Source organism: Nicotiana tabacum, chromosome 8 (genome assembly GCF_000715075.1).
Source record: "Nicotiana tabacum cultivar K326 chromosome 8, ASM71507v2, whole genome shotgun sequence".
Taxonomy (NCBI): Eukaryota; Viridiplantae; Streptophyta; class Magnoliopsida; order Solanales; family Solanaceae; genus Nicotiana; species Nicotiana tabacum.
This window is the reverse complement of record NC_134087.1, coordinates 106,206,217-106,230,121: the sequence shown is the minus strand read 5'-3', so window position 1 is coordinate 106,230,121 and position 23,905 is coordinate 106,206,217. Positions and strand designations below refer to the sequence as shown.

Sequence of the window (23,905 nt, the reverse complement as noted above, 5' to 3'; positions counted from 1 at the left end):
CTAATTGAAACTAACTTCGTAAAAGAAACTAGCTAGCTATTGCCGGAAAAATTTCCTTGTAGTCACGCACACACACACACATTAATCATAGTGTTGGGACAACTTAGTTCAAGTTTAATGTCCTATCTGTTGCTTGCCTTTAAAGATGAAATATGGCATAAATCCATGCATTTTATCCAATTCTGTAATATATCTAAGGTTGTTCTATTTGTATAATTTGACTGAATTACTCTGTTGTTCTATTTGTTATAAACTTATAGCAGTTCCAACCTTAATTCTATTTTCATTCGATTTTCTATAGATGGCAGAAGTTGAAAGTAGAGTAAGTGAGGTGGGTTCATCTGAAAGTGAACCTACTTCTTCGCCTACAATTTCAGTTGAAACTAGTCAAGACCCAAAAAAAAAAAGAAAATCTGTACAATCTAGATCAATTGTTTGGGATCATTTTGAAAAGCTTAAAGACGCTTATGGAGGCGATAGAGCAAAGTGTAAACATTATGGCCGTGATTATAAGGCTAATTCACGATTGAATGGAACAACATCATTGAATACTCATTTAAAGAAGTGTCCAAAAATACCAAGAAAAGTTGATAATACTCAAACACAATTGTGTTTACAAAAGGATGGGCAAATTAATGGTGGGGTGCTTTGGAAATTTGATCAAGAACTAGTTAGGAGGGCTTTAGTTGAGATGGTAATTATGGAGGAATTACCTTTTAGCTTTGTTGAAAAGAAAGGTTTTAAGAAGTTTATGAGCATAGCCCAACCTCTATTTAATGTTCCTTCTCGTAGGACAATTACAAGGGATTGTTTTCAAGTATACAATGAAGAGAGGCTTAAACTAATGAAAAATTTCAGAGACGTAAAACCAAAAATTTGCCTTACCACAGACACATGGACTTCGTCGCAAAGAATTAACTATATGTGTTTGACGGGTCATTTTATTGATAGAGATTGGGTGTTGCATAAAAGAATACTAAATTCTTGCCCTATCTCTAGTCATAAGGGTGACGAAATGGCAAAATTTATTGCTAATTGTTTGCTTTAATGGAAATTGGATAAGGTATTCACTGTTACTATTGATAATGCTTCTTCAAATGATGTCACGGTCAAAGAATTGTCTAAACAATTAGATATGTGAAAAACCAATTCGATGGGTGGTAAGCATCTTCATGTGAGATGCATGGCTCACATACTTAATCTAATTGTGCAAGATGGTTTGAAGGAAATTGATGTTTTTTGTAAAACGTGTTAGACAAGCTGTGAGGTATGTGAGATCATCTCTACAAAGGATCTTAAAGTTTAGGGAATGTTATGCACATCAATAGGTAGAATGTAGCAAAACATTGTGTTTGGATGTTCCTACTAGGTGGAATTCCACCTACTTGATGTTGGAAACGACGCAAAACTTTGAGAAGGCCTTTGACAAACTTCATCTTTTTGATGATGGATTTTCAACTCATCTTTGTACACATGTTTGTGAGGATGGGAATGTTGTAGGTCTATTTGTATGTGATGATTGGGTGAATGTGAGAAATATGATAAAGTTTCTTGAAAGATTTTACGAGCTCACCGAAAAAGTTTCAGGCTCACGTTATGTCACTTCTAATTGTCATTTTGAGGATATATGTGAGCTTGATAGTAATTTGAAAACTTGTTTAGCTAGTGATGATACTACTTTGAGTAAGATGGCAGAGAAGATGAAAGAGAAGTTTAAAAAATATTGGGGTGAACCTCAAAAGATGAATAAAATGATTTTCATTGCTTCTGTATTAGACCCTCATAACAAATTTGAGTATGTTGGTTTTGCACTTGAGGAAATATTTGGGAAGGAACCAGGGAAGAAATTAATTGTCGAAGTGGATGCTAATTTGAATTCTTTGTTTGGGGAGTATCAAAAAAAATATTCCAAAGGATGTTGTCTTCAATCATCTCCATCTAAATCTACTTCATCTGATGACACATCCGATTCATCTAGTGTGAATGTGAGAACAAAATCTGTGAGAACAAAGCAATTATTGAAAAGGCAAAAGGAAGACTCCGGAAGTGTAGGTGCTAAATCTGAGTTGGAAAGATATATTGGTGAAGGACAAGAGCCATTGTCTGATGATTCTGATGACTTTAAAATCTTAGATTGGTGGAAAATTAATACGCCTCGATTTCCTGTTCTATCTGAGCTAGCTCGTGATGTATTAGCCATTCCAATTTCAAGTGTTGCATCGGAATGTGCATTTAGCACCGGTGGCCGCATTCTTGATTCATTTAGGAGTTCATTGACTCCTCGGTTGGTGCAAAGTCTTGTTTGTGTTCAAGATTGGTTTAGATGTGACGATACTCCTATTAATGTTGAAGAAGATTTGGAGTTTCTTGAGCAAATTGAACTTGGTAAGATTTTCCATTTTATGAGTGTTTTAGTAAAAATTAGTTTACTTTGTAAGTTTATATGACACACGTTATCAAATTATATTTAGATATGGCAACGAACGGAAGAGAAACTTGCATTATTGAAAGAGATACTAGCATTGTTGATGCATAGTTTGAACAAGTGGTAAGTTTAAGAATTTGCTTGTTTTATGGTATTCTTTTGTTATTTATAATTAAAAATATTTGATTAACTTGTGATCTTTTTTTTGTAGGTTCAACTATGCCTCGTGGTCCTTAAGCTAGATCGCCCATTTGGGAATATTTTGAGCTAGTTGAAGCAAATGAAGAAGTCCGCAAAGCAAAGTGTCTTCATTGTGGTCGAGTTTATAATTGTCATCCAAAGTATGTTGGCACCATGTGCTTAGTGAAGCATATTAAGAAGTGTCTCAATCCTCATCCAGTGATTCCGTATGTTAGACTTTAAGTATCATTTTCTAGACTTATTTTATGGCTTATGGGTTGTGACTAGTTTGCCACTGTTTTGTTGTTTGGTGATGGTATTTTTAGACTTATTTTGTACTTTGGACTTTGTAGCTTCTAGATTTGCCATATGTTAAATTATTTTTGGACAAGTTTGCCACTGCTGAGCAGTTTATTATCTGTTTTTGCCACTGTCCCAACACAATGCAATATGCATTGCTCCTTTCGTTTTCTCATTCTGGTATGCCAAAGGGAACAGGAACCTTCATGTCTATATCTTTCTGTTGTATGCCAAATATTTTGGTATTTGAAAAGTTACTGGTGTTCCATACTACATTGCGCCTAAACGCTATAATTGGTGAGGGGGAATGAATTGCCACAATACACATTATTTATAGGAGTCTTTAGACATTGTATTGTACATAATTATATAAGGACAGACTTTGTTGTTCCTACGAGTCTACAACCGTTTGAAACCGAAAATAACCGAACCGAACTTTGAAAAAACCGTACCGAACCGTAAATACTTTGGTTTGATTTGATTATTAATACTACAAAACCAAAAACCGATTAACCGAACCGTATTTTTATAATAACCGACCGATGCACCCCCTACATTAAAAACTAAATATATTATATACTCAGGAAAGTGACAGTTTGTGTTGAAAAATATATAGTCTTTCTTGTTTCCTCTGAATTAGTAGCCAAAAAAGAGTGCACGTACACTCGTGTGTACACTTTCCTTTCCAATATTTGTTCATCCTGATGATACCAAATTATTGGTATCGAGGTGTTGAGAAGAATCAGAGAAGAGAGGAAGAGGGAAAGAAGATCAGGGGAGAGGAGATATTCAGGGGATTGAGATAGAGAAGAGATACAAGGGAAAATCTGATCTGTCATTACTCAATGAAATTACAATGCAGTGATATTCACTTTATACTCCTAACTAATCTCCTGTGAAGTATGCTGAAAATGAAATAAAAGGAAATTAGAAATTAAACTAAAATCTAACAAACTTTCCCGCTAGAATGGCTCTCACTCACTTAAGCTACTTTCGGGCTAAGTCCCTAATTTATGTATCAATACCCCCTTGTTGAACAACATCCTTGTCCTCAAGGATGGTAAATATAGAACTGGGGCTACCAGGATCAAAAGAAAAATTTAAAAAATGTTCTCCGAGCATAGCACGTAGAAGCTGATTACTTCTGGTTAATTCTTGATACAAGGAGAATGGATAATATATGTCCCATACAAAAGCTTTGCTCCACTCCTTAATGGTTATCTCAACATGAAAGTCCACCTTTTTGCGATAGGAATATACTTTCCAGGTCAATTGTATAATCATTTGGTGTAGAAACATCAACGTTGCTCTAGAATCACTCAAGTAACATAACAACATGAAGGAGCTGCCTGGATCAAACGGAAATTGATGTGGAAGACCTTGAATTCCAGGTGTTGTAGCAAGCAAGTAACTCAATTTCATAGCAAGGAAACAATGCTCCTCTACATAAATTTTAAGCATAGACTAATAGAAGATGTCTAGTTGCTTGTGGTATACTGCAAGTTTCTTCACCAACAGGAGAATAATATGAACATCATTAGTGCTGCATTTGCTTCCAAATGCTGGACTATATGAGGGAATATGGAAGAATGATGCCCCATATCCAGTGAAGCTGCATATGTGTTGGTGTAAAATTTTTAAATATTGCAGTTTTTGGAAATGCAACCCAATAGCTTGGTTCTCTAGGCCAATCAATATACCACCTGGGTCAAAAGTGAAATACAAACCATGCACAACTCCATCCCTTAAACTAGCAGAATCATTGGTGTTTGACAAAAAAATATGTAGTCCAACCACCTCAACTCTAGATGTTGTAATCAAATTCCTCGCAAATGCAACCTTCCAAAATGTCTCCAGACTAAATGTACCTAATTTAACTTTACCTTTGGTTGGCAAATTCACTATCAACTCTCTGCGAGTTCCCTATAACCTTGTAACTTTGTCATCTTCAAGTATACTATCAAGGTTTAAAACACCAAAATGCATTGCCACAATGAGGATAAAAACAAATAACCACAGATGACATAGCTTGCAAGCATGTATTTATTCTACCTCCTTATCAATTATAACCTTTTTGTATTCTTGACCTGCAATCTCTCCAATAATATCCCACAGTTTCATACGACCAATAGAGTCCATGGTTAAGAGATGTCTTTGGTAACTTCAAAACCCATGATACACTATTCCTGAAGTTGGAGAGATGTTGAAATATGGTTCCTCACTGAGAAGAATATATCCTTATAAGGAAACCTTTGCTCCAGTAGTAGATACGTTTCTAGCCATGACTACACTCCTTCTTTGAGAATCCTTCTGGATTTTACACTTACTCACTGACCATTTGTGCGCAATCAAACCAATGGATGCTAGCTCTTTTGAGTCATCATGAAATGTGAATTGCAAAATTGAGTCCCAAGTAACACATTCTCCTTCTTGGACAACAGTATTAAGTGTAAGGAGAAGTCTCATTTACGAACGTTCAAAAGGTTATATGTTGGAATGATAGCACCTGGACAAACAGAATCAATATACATAACAGAATGACTGTAGTTTCAGGTAAGGCCACAACCAGATTGCTATAACCTTCCATTGTCAACAAATCTCCAAGTACAAAAGCTATTGTTATACCAGGTAAAAGTCCAAAACTAGCTTCTTAAAGTTTAGGAACCATACGTCATTTGTAGCAGAATGTCACTGGAACCATATCAAACTTATGTGCAATCATTTTTATCTTTCTTATAAGAACATGTGTGGCTCTATCTTCCCAAAAGGCAGTGAATTCAGTGATATTTATCCTAGAAATATTATCAAAGAATCTCTTTTTTCTAATCTGCAGTATACTAGCTTCCACCAAATCCATAGGCAATTTGTAGCAAAGTGCCCTTAGAGCTTCTCCCCAGTAGTCAACATTTCTCAGTTCAATAGCCACAACCTTAGGATACATAAACCACTACCATCCAGTATCCCACACTCTCCTCATGTTATTAGAAGATCGATGCAAGAAAAAATTGTTAGAAAAATCCATCAATTTTTCTTGAACATCATTTGTCTGACTAGCTAACTTCTCACTAGTCAAAGCAGTCAGACCTATTCCTGGATCCCATAGAGGAACAAACATCCCATTTCCAACTAAAACAAGAGAGAACTTCTTTTATTTATTATGAATACATGTGCTACCTTGACATGATCTTCCTGTCATTCCATCGGAAACCTTGTGAGCATTAGTTATACTCTCAGCTTCAATGAAAAGAGCAGGTAAACACATGTCGTCTAAGGTATCTAAATCACTCTCAACGGCACCATAAACCGATTTTGTCATTTTATCAAGTACCTTGTGAGCAATATTCCAACTCTCATTTTCCATGAAAAGTTCAGCCATGAATGTGTCTTCTAAAGAGTATATCATTATAACTTTCGTTTTCCACAAAAACACATTTAAACACATATCCTCTGTTGGCCCAAGAACAAGTGAAGTTTTGAAGATTGACAAAAGAACTCAGACATGGACCAGGTCCATCTTGTGAAGCATAATCATGATCAACCTGTACATGTGAGATGCACGTGAAGGAGATAAGTCTAATGGATCAAGCTGCAATATCTCCTGGTATGATCAAAGAGGTTGCATATTAGATAAGGAGAGAAAGACTCCTTACATGAAGAGAACACCGTTTAGGATGAAGATAGTGTTAGAGTTTGAGATCATCATGAACTCTTTTACAATAGAAGAGTAGCAATTGAATCCCACTTAAACTGTGATTACTAACCTATTAAACGTTAGTGTTATTCTCTTTTATAGGTAATGCACATAAGCAGAAGTGAAACTGAAATTGAGAGCAAAAGAGAAAGGTGATTTTGCAAGCAATTTATGTGTGATTTGAGTGTGCAATTCTGAAGCTACTTGAACGAGATAGAAGAACCAGTTCCATTGTGTCTATCTTTTATTCTAGTTCAATTGTAGTAGATGATTTAATATTGTACCTTTCAACTTTCATAGAAGCAGTTGGATTAGGTATCTAGAGTGTTCAAGTTAGAGTTAACTTGAAGTTGTCACAACAACTGAGGCTGTGTGCCACAACGGGATTAGAGTTAATCCTTAGGTTTACAAAGAGTTTTTGTAAATGTTGTTTTGGCTTAGAGATTTTAGTGGAAGTTTGGGAAAATCCTACTGAGTAGTAGGTCGTAGTTTTTTCACCTTTTGAGTTAGGTGTTTTCCACATAAAAATCTCTGTGTTCTTTATTTTCTGTATTTATTATTCTGCAAACAGTAGTAGTTGGAACACCTAGAAGGACCAGGTCCTTCCATAGTTAAGTTAAGCGAAAATTAGGTACCACACAAATCACCCCTCTCTCTCTTGTGTGGTATTGATGCTTAAAACATAAATTGGTATCAGAGCCAGGTTATTCTTGAAGAGGCTAACACCTTAGGAAAAGATCAAAATGAGTGCACCACCTGAAAACTGGGAAGGGCAATCCTTTGCTAGGCCTCTACTCTTTAAAGGTCAATACTATTCTTGGTGGAAGAATAGGATGAAAGAGCATATCATAGGAGAAGACTATGAACTCTGGGACATAGTCATTGATGGTCCCCTGGCAACTACAAAAAAGAATGCTGAAGGAGTGGATGTGCCAAAGAAAAGAGCTGACTGCACTGCTGAAGACTTAAAGAAATGGGAGAAGAATGCTAAGGCCAAGAAATGGCTTGTGTGTGGACTGGGTCTAGACGAGTACAACAGGATTCAAAACTGTACCACTGCCAAGAAAATATGAGACACTTTACCAGTGGCTCATGAAGGAACTCTTCAAGTAAAGAGATCAAGAGGAACACTGCTATATTCTCAATACGAGAATTTCAGTATGAAGGAAGGAGAATCTATCCAGCAGATTTACACAAGGTTCACAATACTAACAAATGAACTTAAATCTCTTGGGAGAATTATCCTTGAAGAAGACAAGGTTGAGAAAATCTTGACAAGAGTCTTACCAGTGACTTGGGAAAGCAAAATCACTGCTATTCAGGAATCAAAGAACATTGCTACCCTCAAGTTGGATAAACTGATTGAAAACCTCACTGCCTATGAACTGAGTAGGCAAATCATGAAAATGGATGCACCTAAGAAGGAAAGAAGTTTGGCTCTCAGAATAGCTGAAGGTGCAGATCTAGAGGATGATGAAATGGCCATGATCACAAGAGATTTCAAAAAGAACCTAATGAGAGGAAAGGGTTCTTCAAGAGGTACAACCTTCAACAAACCAAGGGCCCCTGAGAAACAGACCAACGAGGGTTGCTACAAATGTAGTAAGACTGATCACATGATCAAGAACTGCCCTCAATGGGAAATTGAATGGAAGAAGGAAAGGGCTGAACGAAGGAACATGTTTAACCCAAAAGGAACAAAGGATCAACAAAGGATATGGTTGCTGCTTGGGGAGAAACATCAGATGAGGACTCAGAAGATGAAGCTGGAGATGAACAAGCACTTATGGCCATCGGAGAATCAGATGACGAACAAGAGGTAAGTGTTATTCATCTCAAAGACAAGATTAAATTCCTGTTTAAAGAAAGGTTGTCTGAGCTATTGCTAGACTTCATTGATGAGTTTGAGATAATTAACAATGAGAGGGAAGATCTGTCTAGGGAGTGTGTGATCTTAAAAGCCAAGTGCAAAAATCTAGAATCTAGGGCTAATGAGAGTGACAGTAAAAATGCTGAGTTGAAGAACCAGGTTCTTGAACTTGACACAAGTGTCTTAGAACTTAAGTCTGAGAACTTAAAACTGAAACTAGGAATAGGTAAGAAGAAAGCTGATCACACACATCTCACCCTAAAAGAAAACTTAGGAAAAATGAAGGATGAGTTGTACAGGAAGGACGAGCAGATAAGAGTCTTAAAAGAAGACCTAGGAAAGGTAAAACATGAACTAGACATAACTTGCAAATGGAATAAGGCTTCTGATGCACTTTCCTAGCTACAAGAACATCACAGTAGCAATAAAAGAGGACTTGGATATGGGACTCAAGCATCTAAGTGGGACCCTAAAAGCAAGTACCTCACTCTTCCTGAGAACAAAATTTGCATACACTGTGGCAAGACTGGCCATTACAAAAATGAATGTAATGCAAAAGAAAAGGCTAGTCAATAGAACAAAGCTTTTGTTTAAGAGAAAAATAGGCTATTTGGGTGGGCTAAAAGGAATTTGATTTACCGTTTTGCCTATAGGAAGGGACCCAAACTAGTTTAGGTTCCTAAGACTAACCATTGATTTCTTTTTGCAGGTCCAAGTGAATGGAAACAGCCAAATATGGTACATGGATAGTGGCTACTCAAAGCATATGACTAGAAGTAAGAACCAGTTCCTTTCATTTGAGGACTTAAAAGGAGGTAATATTTCCTTTGGAAATAGGAAGAAATGTGAGATTATTGGGGTTGGAAAGGTAGGTAAGACAGACTCACGCTCCATTGAGAATGTCTACTTGATAGATGGCTTGAAATATAGCCTAATCAGTGTGTCACAACTGTGTGACAGAGGTAACCTTGTAGCATTCACCTCTAGCAAATACTTTGTGATTAACCTTACCATTGACAAGATTGTTTTGCATGGAAAAAAAGTTAACAATATTTACGTTGTAGATTTGTCTACTCATTCAGAAAATGAACTCACTTGCTTAAGTGTGTTGGATAATGATCCCCTCCTGTGGCACAAAAGACTTGGTCATACTAGTCTGAATCAACTCAACAAATTAGTCTCCAAGGACTTGGTGATAGGGCTACCTAACATAAAGTTCAAGGAAGACAAAGTTTGTGAGTCTTGTGCAAGGGGGAAGCAGGTAAGATCATCCTTTAAAAGCAAAAAAATGGTAAGCACAACCAAGACGTTGGAACTGGTTCATATGGATCTCTGTAGTCCAATGAGAACACTGAGCAGAGGTGGTAAGAAATACGTGATGGTACTTGTTGATGATTATTCTAGATTTACCTGGGTACTATTCTTAACATCTAAAAATGAAGCATTTGGCATGTTTACTGCTTTTGTTAGAAAGACTCAGAAACAACTAGGTAATCAACTTGCATCCATTAGGTCTGATCATGGAACTGAATTTGAAAATGCTAAGTTTGCTGAATTTTGTGATGAGCATGGTATAGATCATAACTTCTCTTCCCCTAGGACTCCTCAACAAAATGGAGTAATTGAAAGAAAGAACATGACTCTTGAAGATATGGCTAGGACTGTGCTTCTTTCTAGTAAACTTCCGCACAGCTTCTGGGCAGAGGCTGTAAACACTGCATGTTATATTATCAATAGATGCATGACTAGACCTCTTGTAGAGAAGACTTCCTATGAGTTACTTAAAGGGAGAAAACCAAATATATCACCATCTTAGGGCATTTGGATGCAAGTGCTTTGTGTACAATAATGGAAAGGACTCCCTAGGTAAGTTTGATCCCAAAAGTCATGAGGGAGTATTCTTGGGATATTCTTCACATATCAAAGCATATAAAGTGTTCAATAAAAGAACTTTGTGTATAGAAGAAAGTGTGCATGTAGTGTTTGATGAAACTAATATGCTTTCTGAGAGACAAGAACATGAAGATGAAGCCATTGGGCTGGTAAAGGATTTGACTAAAGTCTCAGTACAAGTTAAAGTGGCACCAAAATAAGGAACATGTGATGGAACAGGTTCGTCCATCTAGGGCAACCTGACAGGGGGAATTGATCAAAGAGGAATTGAAACCAATCCCCTAAAGGAATGTGTTCATGACCCTGTTCCTTAGCAACAGAACATGGGAGAAACATCTAGCAGAAATCAGTTGGTTGTGAAACCTCACAAGTATCAAAGTTCTTATCCTATTGAGAACATAATCACTAATCCAACCTCTGGAGTCAAAACTAGATAACAATTAAAGAATCTATGTGCTTTTGATGCTTTCTTATCTCTTATTGAACCTAAAAATGTAGTTGAGGCTTTGCAGGATATAGATTAGGTAAATGCAATGCAAGATGAACTCAATCAGTACAAGAGAAGTCAAGTCTGGCATCTAGTTCCAAGACCCAAGGACAGAACAGTTATTGGCACAAAATGGGTCTTCAAAAACAAACTTGATGAAGATGGAACAGTTACAAGAAATAAGGCAAGACCGGTGGTCCAAAATTACAACCAAGAGGAGGGTATAGATTATGATGAGACTTTTGCTCCAGTTGTAAGACTAGAGGCAATAAGACTCCTCATAGCAGCATACATGGAATTCACTCTTCATCAGATGGATGTCAAAAGTGCCTTCCTGAATGGCTACCTAAAAGAAGAAGTGTTTGTGAAACAACCTTCATGGTTTGAGAGCAAGGAATGTCCTGAGCATGTGTACAAATTAGACAAGGCTCTCTGTGGACTCAAGCAGGCTCCTAGAGCATGGTATGAATGACTGTCTAAATTCCTGCTTGAACATGGCTACAAAAGAGGTAAAATTGATAGTACTCTATTCTTGAGGGAAAAAGGTAAGGATCTTCTTGTGGTACAGATATATGTTGATGACATAATCTTTGGGCCCACCACTGATAAACCGATCATTCAAAACCTGAAATTTCAGGTTGATTAGACCTCTAATTGACCACTGCTAAAAGCTGTTGTTACCTATTAAATGTGTATTTCTCTTTAAATACACATCATTTCTTCTGCCATCTCCATAATTCCAAACCATCAAAATTTCTCCTTCACTTTCACTTTCCCCTTCTCCAAAATTCTAATTCAACAAATTCTCTCAAGAAGCCAACGATCATGACCAACCCACAAGACAATCCTGGAACTCCTCCACCACCCACTCCCTCGAATTCATCCACACCTCCTCCACCCAGTACATCTCTAAAACCCGGACTAAAAAGGGTGAAAATGCTTGCTCGAAAGATAGTTTCATTTGGGGTTCTGAGGAAGAAATTAAATGAGAAGTTGAAGGCAAGTCGGGCCCAAAACTCCAACTCCATCTCTGATTCTGAATCATATCAATTCGCTACTTAGGGGGAAGGACCTGGGTCTTTTGACTCTGAAAAGACTCAAGAATCTCCTTCTAAGGTAATTTCTTCTATGTCTAAAAATCTAGAAACTAGGTTTGTCTGGTTGGGTCTATTAAGGATGTAAAACTGCCAGGGTCAAGAAGGAGTGGAGGTAAACAAAATTCTGAAAAAGAAAAAAAAAGAGGTGCATGTGGTGAAGAGAGGGGAAATAGGATATGAGTAGTGCCTGCTATCTGTGGGGTTGCACAAGAACGGGTAGAAGAGAGTGGCAAGAAGTCAGGGGGAAGTGGTTTTGGGAAGCTGCTGAGGGGTTGGTTAATCTGAGCACACAGAGAGATGAACCTAGTTCATCTACTGAAGATTCCCTAGCAGACCTATTGAAAAAGGTTGGGGCAAGCTATGATCCAAAAAAACGAAGAACTCCCACACCAAAAGCCCCCAGTGTTCCTAAGCCTTCCAAGAAAAAGAAAGGCTTCACCCCCATTAACCACTGAATTTCCATTTACCAAAGGTTAGAGCTACAAGAAGCAGGGTGAGGCAGAGTGAGAGTGATCTCCAGAAAGCACTAGATGAGAGTAAGAAGAAAAGGCTTGCTAAATGAAAGGGAAAGGTTATAACGTCCTTAGAGGAAATAGAGGTTAAGGTGATGGAACACGTCCATCAGGAGGAAGTTCAACCAGTGGAGGTTCAGACCCCCAAGCCCAAAAAGCCCAAGAATTCTACCAAGAAGTCTTCCTCTGTGTTTGAGGCTATTGCACCTTCACTAGCCAAGAGGACAAGGTCTGCTGTGAAAGGAAAACAAGTGAAAATTTCTGAAGATGAGGAATGGAGTGGAGAAGAAGTAGAAGATTCTGACGGTGAAAAGGACAAGCTTTCCATGTTTGGCAAAAGAAAGATTTTGAAGGGTAGACTGCTGAAAGACTTGATTGAGTCAGGAATGATAAGACTGATGGATGCCTTAGCTGCTCAGGGGTGGAAGGACATGGTCATTCAGATGGATGGTCGGTTAGCTAGGAATGAGATAATTGAGTTCATGGCAAATACATATGTTCAGGATGGCAAGGTTATCAGCCTGGTAAAAGGGGTCCAAGTATCCTTTGATGCAGAAAAACTTGGAGAAATCCTTGATATACCCTCTGAAGGATTTGATGATTATACAAGGCAAATGTGGCCTTGTCTGGACTCATTCCCTACTGCCATTGAGATTACCAGAAGATTTTGTGATACAGAGAATGTGAATAAAGCCAGAGCTATATAGAAAAGTGAAATGAGGCCTCAGCATAAGGTCTTGTTTGAATTTGTCAACAAATGCTTATTTCCCAGGCAGGAGAGAAGGCACATTTCCAATTACATGGACCTGGTTCTTATGGAGTGCCTGGAAAGTGGAAGGCAAATCAATTGGCCTGCCTTCATTATCCTGCTAGACAGGGTTATCAATGACTCCAAGGCTCATGCTACTCCCTACAGCTTTATTCTGACCATAGTTTTGGATAGGTTCAATGTGCCTCTAAAGAAATGGGAAATGGCCTCAAGAAAGGAACATTTTGGCATCAACACTCTAATTGCTTGTGATTACTTAGTCAGTGTCATCCCAAATGAACCTGGTTCATCCAAGAAGACTCCTATCAACAGTAAAGTCAGGGCTCTGGTCAAGGAATGTGAAGCCAAAGATGTTGAGAGAGCTAGACTAAAGGCTTGTGTGGCAGAGGTGGAATCTGAGAGAGATGCTCTTATAACTGAGCGTACCAAAGAAAAGGAGAAGAATGATGTAATTCTTCATAATATGCTGAATCTTCTCCAAGCCCAAAACCAACCCTCTAGCTCCTCCAAGCCTTAGGAATCCTAGTTTTTGTCTTCTGAACCTGTCTAGTACCTCAGTGACCCAGATTAGGGATTTTTCTATCTTTTGCTCATGGTTTAAATGTTTTCTTCTTTTTGGTTGTGGATTGTAGTGGCAACATATCTCTATCAATGATAACTACTGTTTTGCTCTTGTTAAATGTTAATCTTTTCTATGATAGTTTAAATATGTTTGCTTGATTACTGATGATTAAACCATGATTGCACTTGCAGTTGCCCCAGTGGCCATGAGTACTTATTAAAATCTGGAACTCATACTTTGTATGCAACTTTTCGATGATGCCAAAAGGGGGAAGAGATATTGTTCTTTACATATTCTGAAAAAGTGATATTTATAACCTAATTAACCTGGTCCTTGATGATAAGTGAATTTACTAAACTTTGTATTGATGGTTAAGCTGAGTTCTTACAGGATCCATATAAGTACAAAGCATAGAGTTTTTGTCATCATCAAAAAGGGGGAATTTGTTGGCCCAAGAATAGGTGAAGTTTTGAAGATTGACAAAAGAACTCAGACATGGACCAGGTCCATCTTGTGAAGCACAATCATGATCAACCTGTACATGTGAGATGCACGTGAAGGAGATAAGTCTAACGGATAAAGATACAATATCTCCTGATCTGATCGAAAAGGTTGCATATTAGATAAGGAGAGAAAGACTCCTTACATGAAGAGAACACAGTTTAGGATAAAGATAGTGTTAGAGTTTGAGATCATCATGAACTCTTCTACGATAGAAGAGTAGCAATTGAATCCTACTTAAACTCTGATTACTAACCTATTAAACGTTAGTGTTGTTCTCTTTTATAGGTAATGCACATAAGCAGAAGTGAAATTGAAATTGAGAGCAAAAGAGCAAGGCGATTTTGCAAGCAATTTATGTATGATTTGAGTGTGCAATCCTGAAGCTACTTGAACGAGATAGAAGAACCAGTTCCATTGTGTCTATCTTTTATTCTAATTCAATTGTAGTATGTGATTTAACATTGTACCTTTCAGCTTTAATAGAAGCAATTATATTAGGTATCTAGAGTGTTCAAGTTAGAGTTAACTTGAAGTTATCACAACAGCTGAGACTGTGTGCCACAACGAGATTAGAGTTAATCCTTAGGTTTACAAAGAGTTTTTGTAAATGCTATTTTGGCTTAGAGATTTTAGTGGAAGTTTGGGAAAATCCTACTGAGTAGTAGGTCGTGGTTTTTTCACCTTTTGAGCCAGGTGTTTTCCACGTAAAAATCTCTGTGTTCTTTATTTTTTGTACTTATTATTCAGCAAATAGTAGTAGTTGGAACACATAGAAGGACCAGGTCCTTCCATAATTAAGTCAAGCGAAAATTCGGTACCACACAAATCACCTCCCCCTTTATGTGGTATTGACGCTTAAAACATCATCCTCCAAAACATCAGCACTCTCTATGAGGATAGAATCTGAAGGAGAAGTTTAAAGGTTAAACTTACCATTTTTGAAGCACTTCCAACACAAGCGGAGATCTTCATGTTTTAGGCGATAGTACCTCCCACTGAAACAAAAAACAGAGCACGACTTGCAGTAGTATTCACACGACTCTTAAAATTTTACCCATTTTTCGCTCAATTCGTTTTCCAATTTCTGAAAATGCCTGTGATTCTTAGCCACATCCTTCGACTATAGGTGTAAATGCATTTCATCAATTGAATGTTTGAGTGAACTAAGTATTTGGATAAGCTCTGCCTGCTTCCGATCCATATCCTTGCGCAATTCCTGTTGCATTTGCTCCATCACAACTCGAAGCTCTTTTGTCGAACTCTCACATTCTCGTACTGTTTTTGTAAATCCATAGTTGGATTGCCAGTTACCATATCCACGGCTTTTCGAGGGCCCATAATTCACCGAGCTCTGATACCAATTGATACCAAATTATTGGTATTGAGGTGTAGAGAACAATCAGGGAAGAGAGGAAGAGGGAAAGAAGATCAGGGGATAGAGACATAGAAGAGCAGGGGATTGAGATAGAGAAGAGATACAAGGGAAAATCTGATCTGTCATTACTCAATGAAATTACAATGCAGTGATATTCACTTTATACTCCTAACTAATCTCCTGTGAAGTATGCTGAAAATGAAATAAAAGGAAATTAGAAATTAAACTAAAATCTAACAAACTTTCCCGCTAGAATGGCTCTCACTCACTTAAGCTACTTTCGGGCTAAGTCCCTAATTTATGTATCAATACCCCCTTGTTGAACAACATCCTTGTCCTCAAGGATGGTAAATATAGAACTGGGGCTACCAGGATCAAAAAAAGAATCGATATTCTCTTTAGTTTGTAGCCAGAAAAATAATACACACATATATTTGCACATTCTTACCAGAAAAACGTTAGATCTTTATGTGCAGAACAAATTGTATTTGGTGAGTGGAGTTTGCCAGAGGCCGTCCTGACATAATAGGACTTCGATTGAATCATTGATTAACGAGTAATGGGCCGTGATAGCGTGGCAAAACATATGGGCTCTCAAAGGATTCGGCTGGTGTTCTCACCAACCCAAGCGAACCCTTCTTTTAAGGGATCTTTACATAAATACCGGCCGAATTCATTATTTAATTTTTTTAGCCGATTTTATTTAAATTATATATTAATTATAAATAATTATATATAATACATGAATTTTATATATTATGCATCCTTCAAATATTTTTTGTTTAGATTGTTGAGTGAACGGCAATGTAGGTTAATTCTTCTTCATATAACCGTCGTTCATTAGTTTATTGAAAAGGATGACTAACCCTTTATTTTTTCCTCAAAAACCAAATGTTTTATCTTTTTAGAAAGGACAAATTATTTCGTTACTGTTTCTTACATTAATGATAAATAAATTGAAAATAGTTATAAGAAAATCAAAATCAGGAAGGTAAACTTAAAATCATAAAACACATGTGAGATTAGTGCGACGAATCCAAACATATAGAAAAGTCTCTGATATTATTCCTAATGAGTTTAGTACGACAAAGCCAAATATGAAGGCAGTTCTTTGAAATTATCCTAATGAGGTCAGTGCAATGAAGCCAAAAGTGGATGGAGGTCTCTGAAATTATTCCTAATTATCTTAATTGTGCTTCAACTTTGTAGAATACTAGAATTTAGTAATAGTTAAATCTCGATAAATTAATGAGTTGACAAATAATATATTCGACCATGCAAAGTCATACCCGACCTTAACTCAGTTGGTAGAGCGGAGGACTGTAGTTGTTGAATGACCAGGCAGTTTGATTTGATCCTTAGGTCGCAGGTTCGAATCCGGCAGGTCGGAGTTTTTGTTTTGCTTCACCAATTTTTGGTTTTCCCAAAGCATTATGCTTTATCAGCTTTCAAATACAAAGGATTGTTTTTTTTTTCCTTTAAAGAATCTTGTGACTAGAAGGACAGCTAACTCGTAGCTGGACTGGAGCATTTTATATTTATCTACATGTAATCTTTGAGGAGAAGTATCTCCAATCTCCATCCTTTTGCGTTGGTCGTTTAAAAAGAAACATGGTCTTGCTTATGACCTTGGAATGCAAACTAGCCTGAAAAGGACTTTTCAGGAATCGTTATTGTTTAGTGGCTATTAAGTTCTATAGCTATCATATACATAGTTACTTTCTATAGTTACTATTTAGTTGTTACGCGACTGTATTCGTTGTATTCGCGCTACTGTATTCATGAATACAATAGCGAAATTCGCTTAAAAAATAGGGGAATCCAGCTGTTTAATAACGGAATGAGGATCAATTAGCGTGTATCACTCCTAATTTAACTCAACGAAATCAATTTTACATAAATTTTGCTATTACTGTATTGTATTCCATGTATTTTTACGACTGTATTTATAAATACAATGAGGTAATCAAGAAATAAGGTGTATACCGTTCTATTCAATTCGACTGTATACATTATATTCAATTCACATATATTAATTATTCACTATTATACATTATATTCAAACAACAAAAAATCACAAAATACAGTGATATTCAATTGTATTAAAAAAATACAGACCTTCAGAATACATAAATACAAGCGAAAAAATAATGTATTTATACAAAAATACAATATATTTGAGTGCATTTGTATAAAATATAATGTATTTATATCATTGTATGTGACTAAACAGCAAAGAAGAGAAGAAAGTTCGCCGGAGATGACATTTTTTGACCAAGCAAAATATTGTATAAATTGTATTAAAACTAAAAATTGAGACGAACAAACACCCGAGCGTAGCCATGGCTAGATCTATTTGCCTAAGAGGATGAGCCAATAGTGGATGATGACGCCGATAATGATGACGCCGACCACGATGATGACGTCGACGATTCTGCTGATTTAATGGAGAAGATAGAGGAATGAGAATCTTGCTGATAGAGGAAGAAAGAGAGAGAGAGAGAGAGAGAGAGAGAGAGAGAGAGAGAGAGAGAAAGGACATAATTGGCGTATTTCATGCCTCAATGGTAGGTATAATTAAATACCTATTTTGCTATAAATAAAAAAGGTAGCTATAATTAATAATATTTTAAAATTATTTTAATTTATAATAAATAGAGTGCAATAGTTTACTATAGGAGGTAAAATTTCCAAACATTCTAAAATATAGGCAAGTATATATATTTGCCTAATTATAAGCCCATACTTCGATAGATGCCAAAGTCCATCTTTGGCTATTGTAAAAATAGCACAGGCTATCCAGTTTTCGGACTGGTCATTCAAAAATAGCCATCGTTTGTAAAGTCAATGAAAAATAGCCATTATTTTGCTGTAACACGGAAAGTTCCAGCATAATATACCGGAGATCGGTGCACCTGTGTATGAACTTCTAGCATATTATGCTAGAACTCCAACACGTGAAAAGTTCCAGTATAATATACTGGAGATTGGAGCACCGGTGCTCCAAGCGCCAGTATTTTAAGCTGGACTGGTATATTTTACCGGAACTCCAGTATATTATACTGGAATTCTAGTATATTATACTGGAGTATTTTTTCGGATTTTGAACAGTATTTTTGTTCGAATTTATCTTACATGAAAATTGGCTAAATTTCGATTACTTTTAAAAATATGGCTATTTTTGAATGACCACTTGTAAATCTGGCTATTTTTAAATTTCTCCCCTCGCTATTAGGTGGAAGAGGCCCAAAAAATACAACTCCCCTTTATTGGCAACCTTTGCCTTTGGTTTCAATGCACAACAACTCCCCTAGTTGGAAAACGAAAAATATTATTTGGGTTTTTTATTACCTATTAATTAGTATTGGTATTTGCGAGATGTGAAAATAATATTAAAGAATAGTAATTGTCAAATTATAGTTTAATTTATTTAAGCATATTAGATCGTACGGTTTTAACAAAATTATTGTTGCCCTCTTATTTACTTAATAATAAAATTTATGTAATTGAATTGGACGATCATATAATATCGAATAACTTTTGGATGATAGTCAAGTATCATAATTATAAGGTTATGCTACAATAATCTAAGAATATAACATAATTAGTGAATTTTTTCGCACTGTGATAAAAAATATTATTAAGTCATATTTTAATTATATGTGTATTTCATATCACCTAAATTTTTAAAAGATATTAAATCCCAATGCAAGAATGATATATATATATATATATATATATATATATATAAGTTTATAAAACAATTAAATATACAAAATTTTATATATTCGCATGTCTCTAAGACTTCCAATTGGTGATGCCGAGGTGGCATTCTTTGCCTAACTTTATTGTTTGTATATTTTCCGATAAGCTTTAATATAAATAATTTCTCAAAGTTGATTGTTCCTTCTCAAATATTTAAATCTCGGGTTTTAGATTTTAATGTATAATATCTAGCACAAAATATTCATAATCATATAATACATTTGTACGTAATATGCATTTCTTATGCTTTTCAAAAGACATGTCCAACCTCACAAAATTAACTTGAGCAACTCATCGAATTTGAAGTCATTCTATTCAACTTCATATATCTTGCAACACAAGTAATGCCTAGTAGTATAAGTAATTTATTGCCATATTATTCTCATAATCATATTTTAACAATTACTGTTGGTGCTTTCTGTTAGCACACATATCGGGACCTAGGCTGTGTAATGACCCGATCAGTCATTTTGAGTCTTTGCACTTCGCTCGATATTTTGGGGGCAGGAGTAGCTCCGTATGATGTATTAGAACTTGTATACAAAATTTGGATTCATTACGAGTTGATTTGATATGTTTCAGCGTGAGTTTTTGAAAGTCGAAAGTTCGAAAGTTCATTAAGTTTGATTTGAGGTGCATTTCGTCGTTTCGATATTGTTATGTGTATTTTGAGGCCTCGAGTAAGCCCGTATTATGATATGAAACCTTTTGGTATATTTAAACGGGTCCTGAGGGGCTCAGGTGAATTTCAGATAGGTTTGAGTTGTATTGCGCTCGTTTTTCTTATATTTCGACGTCGTTTCTTCAAGTATAAATGGTACCACATGGAACAAATGAGCTCCAATTTCTATTTTTATTGAAGCATTAGATCCGTATCGTAATTACGGAGCCATAACAAAAAGAATTGTCAAATATGGACATCGTATGATAATTTTATGGTCATTTTACTAAGAATTGGGTTGCTAGATTTTTCAAATTAATTACGAAATTGCCACTGTTGCATATTTAAAAATCTGCACTATTTCTAAATATTGAAACCATTATATCTCCTTCAATATAAGTTCAAATGGAGTGATTCAAGAGCCACTCATAAGGAATCCATTGGAGGTATCAAAAGTGAGTTTCGAGATCTTTTGGCACAAGAAACGAGGTAGAACAATATTAAAACGAGGATTTTATGCATTTAACATATTTTGAGTTGGGGAGCTCGGAATTTGGCAATTTTTTGAGGCGCTTTTCAGCATATGAATTGGGGTAAGTGCTCTCTACTCAGTTTTAGTTATATTTCATGAATCTATCTTTGATTCTATCTTTTGGTTGATGAATTTTAAAGAAGAAATTGAGGGTTTTCGCATAAAGTTTCATAATATGAATTTGTGAGTTTTGAACACCGATTCGAAGTCGGATTTGAGTGAAACTAGTATGGTTGAACTCGTAATTAAATGGGTTGATAGATTTTATGAGTTTTATCGGGTTCCGAGGTACAGGCCCGAGTTGAGATTTTTGGGGGCTTTTGATTAAAGATTCGACCTCTTACGATTGGGATTGGTTCCTTTAGCATTGTTTGATGTATTTGAGTTATTTTTTGATTAGTTTCGAGTTATTCGAATGTTGGAACGCTCGTGATGGGATTCTTGGAGCATCGCTTGGCTTGCTCGGTGTCGGAATTGGCTTGTTTAAGATAAGTAATTCTTCTAAGCTTAGTACTGAGGGTATGAAACCCCGAACTACATATTATGTGATTGGTATTGAGGTGACGCACACGCTAGGTGACGGGCGTGTGGGCGTGCACCTTGTGAAATGGGACTCCGTTGTTCCCATGGCCCTATATAGTGGCCCTATTTTGTTGATATTTGTGTATCATCATGTGATAAAGTAATTGAGCTGTCAATCATGCTAAATATCATGTTTATGCTTTATGCTGATAGTGTTTATACCCATAGTGGTTATTTCTTGTTGTCATCTCACTGATTTCCATTGATATTTTGTACTCAGTCATATTCATATCGTATCTCAGTCTCAGCTGTTGTTGTTGATGTATCATATCATTGTTGTCGGGCTAGTTTCATGACATTTTAAGCCCGTGAGCGAGACATGCGAGAGTGATGACTGAGTGAGGTCGAGGGCCTGATTGTGAGAATATAAATATATATATGGATCGGGCTGCACGCCGCAGCGATATATGGATCGGGCTGCACGCCGCAATGATATATGGATCGGGCTGCACACTGCAGTGATATATAGATCGAGATGCACGCCGTAGCGATATTGGGTCGGGCTGCACACCGCATCGATATAGAGCTTGGGCTGTAGGAGCCCCTCCGGAGTCTGTACACCCCTAGTGAGCGCAATCGACTATATATATGGATCGGGCTGCACGTTGTAGCAGTTAATATACAGTGTTGATTGATTTAGTGTGCTGTGTATTGAGCTTACTAAGAGAGGATGCAAGGTAATGAGATTGAGTACTCTGAGAGTGTGAGTACATGTTTCATCTCTGAGATACATGGCATTCACATGCATACATGACATACATGCATAGAGATACATTCTTCCTCATGCTATATAGTATCACGTCATTCATGACTTGTTTTATACATTGATATGTGGGTATGGAGAGGCACTTTATACTTGTTATTTGGAAAGAAAATGAAATATTTTATTTATTATGGAAAGGATATTTGGAAAATTATAGTTTTCAAACTTACTCGTACTTTTGGCATTTTTGGTAAGAGATCCAGGATTTTCTTTCACTGAGATATTTGAAAAGCATGACCATTTTCTAGAACTGTGAATGAGCTGAGTAGTTTACTTTTGAGATATCTCTTTTATACTTGCATTTATGTTGTTATGACCTGCTGTGGAAATATTGGTTTTGGACTCGATCCCGTGTTAGCTCGTCACTGCTTTCAACCTGAGGTTAGGTTTGTTGCTTTTTGAGTAAATGGGGTCGGTTGTACTCATATTGTACTTCCTACACAGTGCGTTTGTAGATCCCGCATACTGATGTTGCTATGTTCGATGGTTGCTGGATTTGAAGGTGTACCCTCGTTCCTGCTATAGCTGCCTCTTGTTCACGGCAGCCTTAGACTATAAAATTTTATTTATGTACTTTTCAAACAAACTATGTAATTGTTCCATTGTTTTCTTTGTAAACTCCATTCGTAGAAGCTCATGATTTGTACTACCAGTCTTTAGGAAATGCATAATATTTGGATAATTCTCTTCTTTGATTGTTTTATTAAGTTAAATGAAACTGGATAATTGTTATTTGGCTTACCTAGCGAGTTGGGTTAGGTTCCATCACGACTGGTGGATTTTGGATCGTGACAAGTTGGTATCAGAGCTCTAGGTTCATAGGTTCTACAAGTCATGAGCAAGTGTCTAGTAGAGTCTTGCGGGCGGTATGATGACGTCCATATCTATCTTTGAGAGGCTACAGGACATTTAGAATATATTCCCATCTTTATTTCCTTATCGTGCGACATTAATTCAGCTTGAAGCATGACTCTTTCAATTCCTTCCACGCATTCGTATGCACATGTGAGCACTCGGTATCAGCTGTACATCAACGGCTTGTGATTCTATGAAAGAGGTGCGAGATGTAATTTCGGTATGCTGATGATGGGCTAGTTTGGAGGATTTGAGGCCGTGTTTTGACTGTGGTTTGAGCATAGAGGTGTTGATTGTATGAGCACATGCTTTTGGATTTATATGTCTGGCATTGTCCCTATTCGTAGAATTTATTGCTAGATGGCTACATGATGAGTATGATGTGACTGCGAAATGTGTTCATATGGTTGAATGTGACAAGAAGGGTCTGCTTGGAGTGTAGAAAAAACTATTTGGTGCTTGATTTCCATCTTGATTTAATGTATAGTCCCGAGTTACAGGTGTGTTGAAGGGTCTTTTCATGTTGTTTAGTTGAGGAGTAAAGTAGATCTCATGTCGTGATATGAGTTCAGACCTAGGAAGACTAAGTGATTACGTGATGTTTATGATGGTGGAGGGGTATAAAGAGATATTAGTTTGAGGCGAAGCCGGTGGATTATCTCTTGCGGGGTGTCCTGAGGTTTATGTGATCCCTATGTTGTTTGTTGGGAGTCCTATTTTACCAGAGAAATATATGTGTTGCAATTTGAGTTTGGATCGCCTATGAGAGCGGGCTTGACTGATACAAGGGTGAATGTGAGATTTGCATATGATTTGAAATACTAGATGGTTTGTGTTGCATGAGCTTATGAAGGCTTTAGTTGAATCTCACTATGGTATTATGGCAGTAATAGAGTATGGGCATTGTGAGTTTTTGTGTGCTTTGATCTATGGCTTTGAGCCAAGTGGGGGAGTCCGCTATTGATAAGTTGATTTCACGGTTATGTGTTGGATTGATTTTGGTTTGAGGTATACTTGTGAATGAGTTATGTTTTGGAGAGGGTGAGATCGAGGATGACTTAAGTAAAGGAAATTCTAGGTAA

General features: G+C 36.7%; 1 protein-coding gene and 1 non-coding gene across 2 annotated transcripts; both read left to right on the top strand.

The window, feature by feature from the left end:
- The first annotated feature begins 301 nt into the window (after positions 1-301).
- LOC142163238 (zinc finger BED domain-containing protein RICESLEEPER 2-like) lies at positions 302-2,662 on the top strand. The gene is made up of 5 exons (XM_075220505.1): positions 302-862; positions 1,064-1,137; positions 1,226-1,267; positions 1,370-2,385; positions 2,637-2,662. Exons 1-5 carry the CDS (start codon positions 302-304, stop codon positions 2,660-2,662), a joined length of 1,719 nt encoding a protein of 572 aa, XP_075076606.1.
- A 14,292-nt stretch (positions 2,663-16,954) lies between these two features.
- TRNAY-GUA (transfer RNA tyrosine (anticodon GUA)) lies at positions 16,955-17,055 on the top strand. The gene is made up of 2 exons: positions 16,955-16,991; positions 17,020-17,055. It is a non-coding gene; the product is annotated as a tRNA-Tyr (tRNA).
- The last annotated feature ends 6,850 nt before the right edge of the window (positions 17,056-23,905 follow it).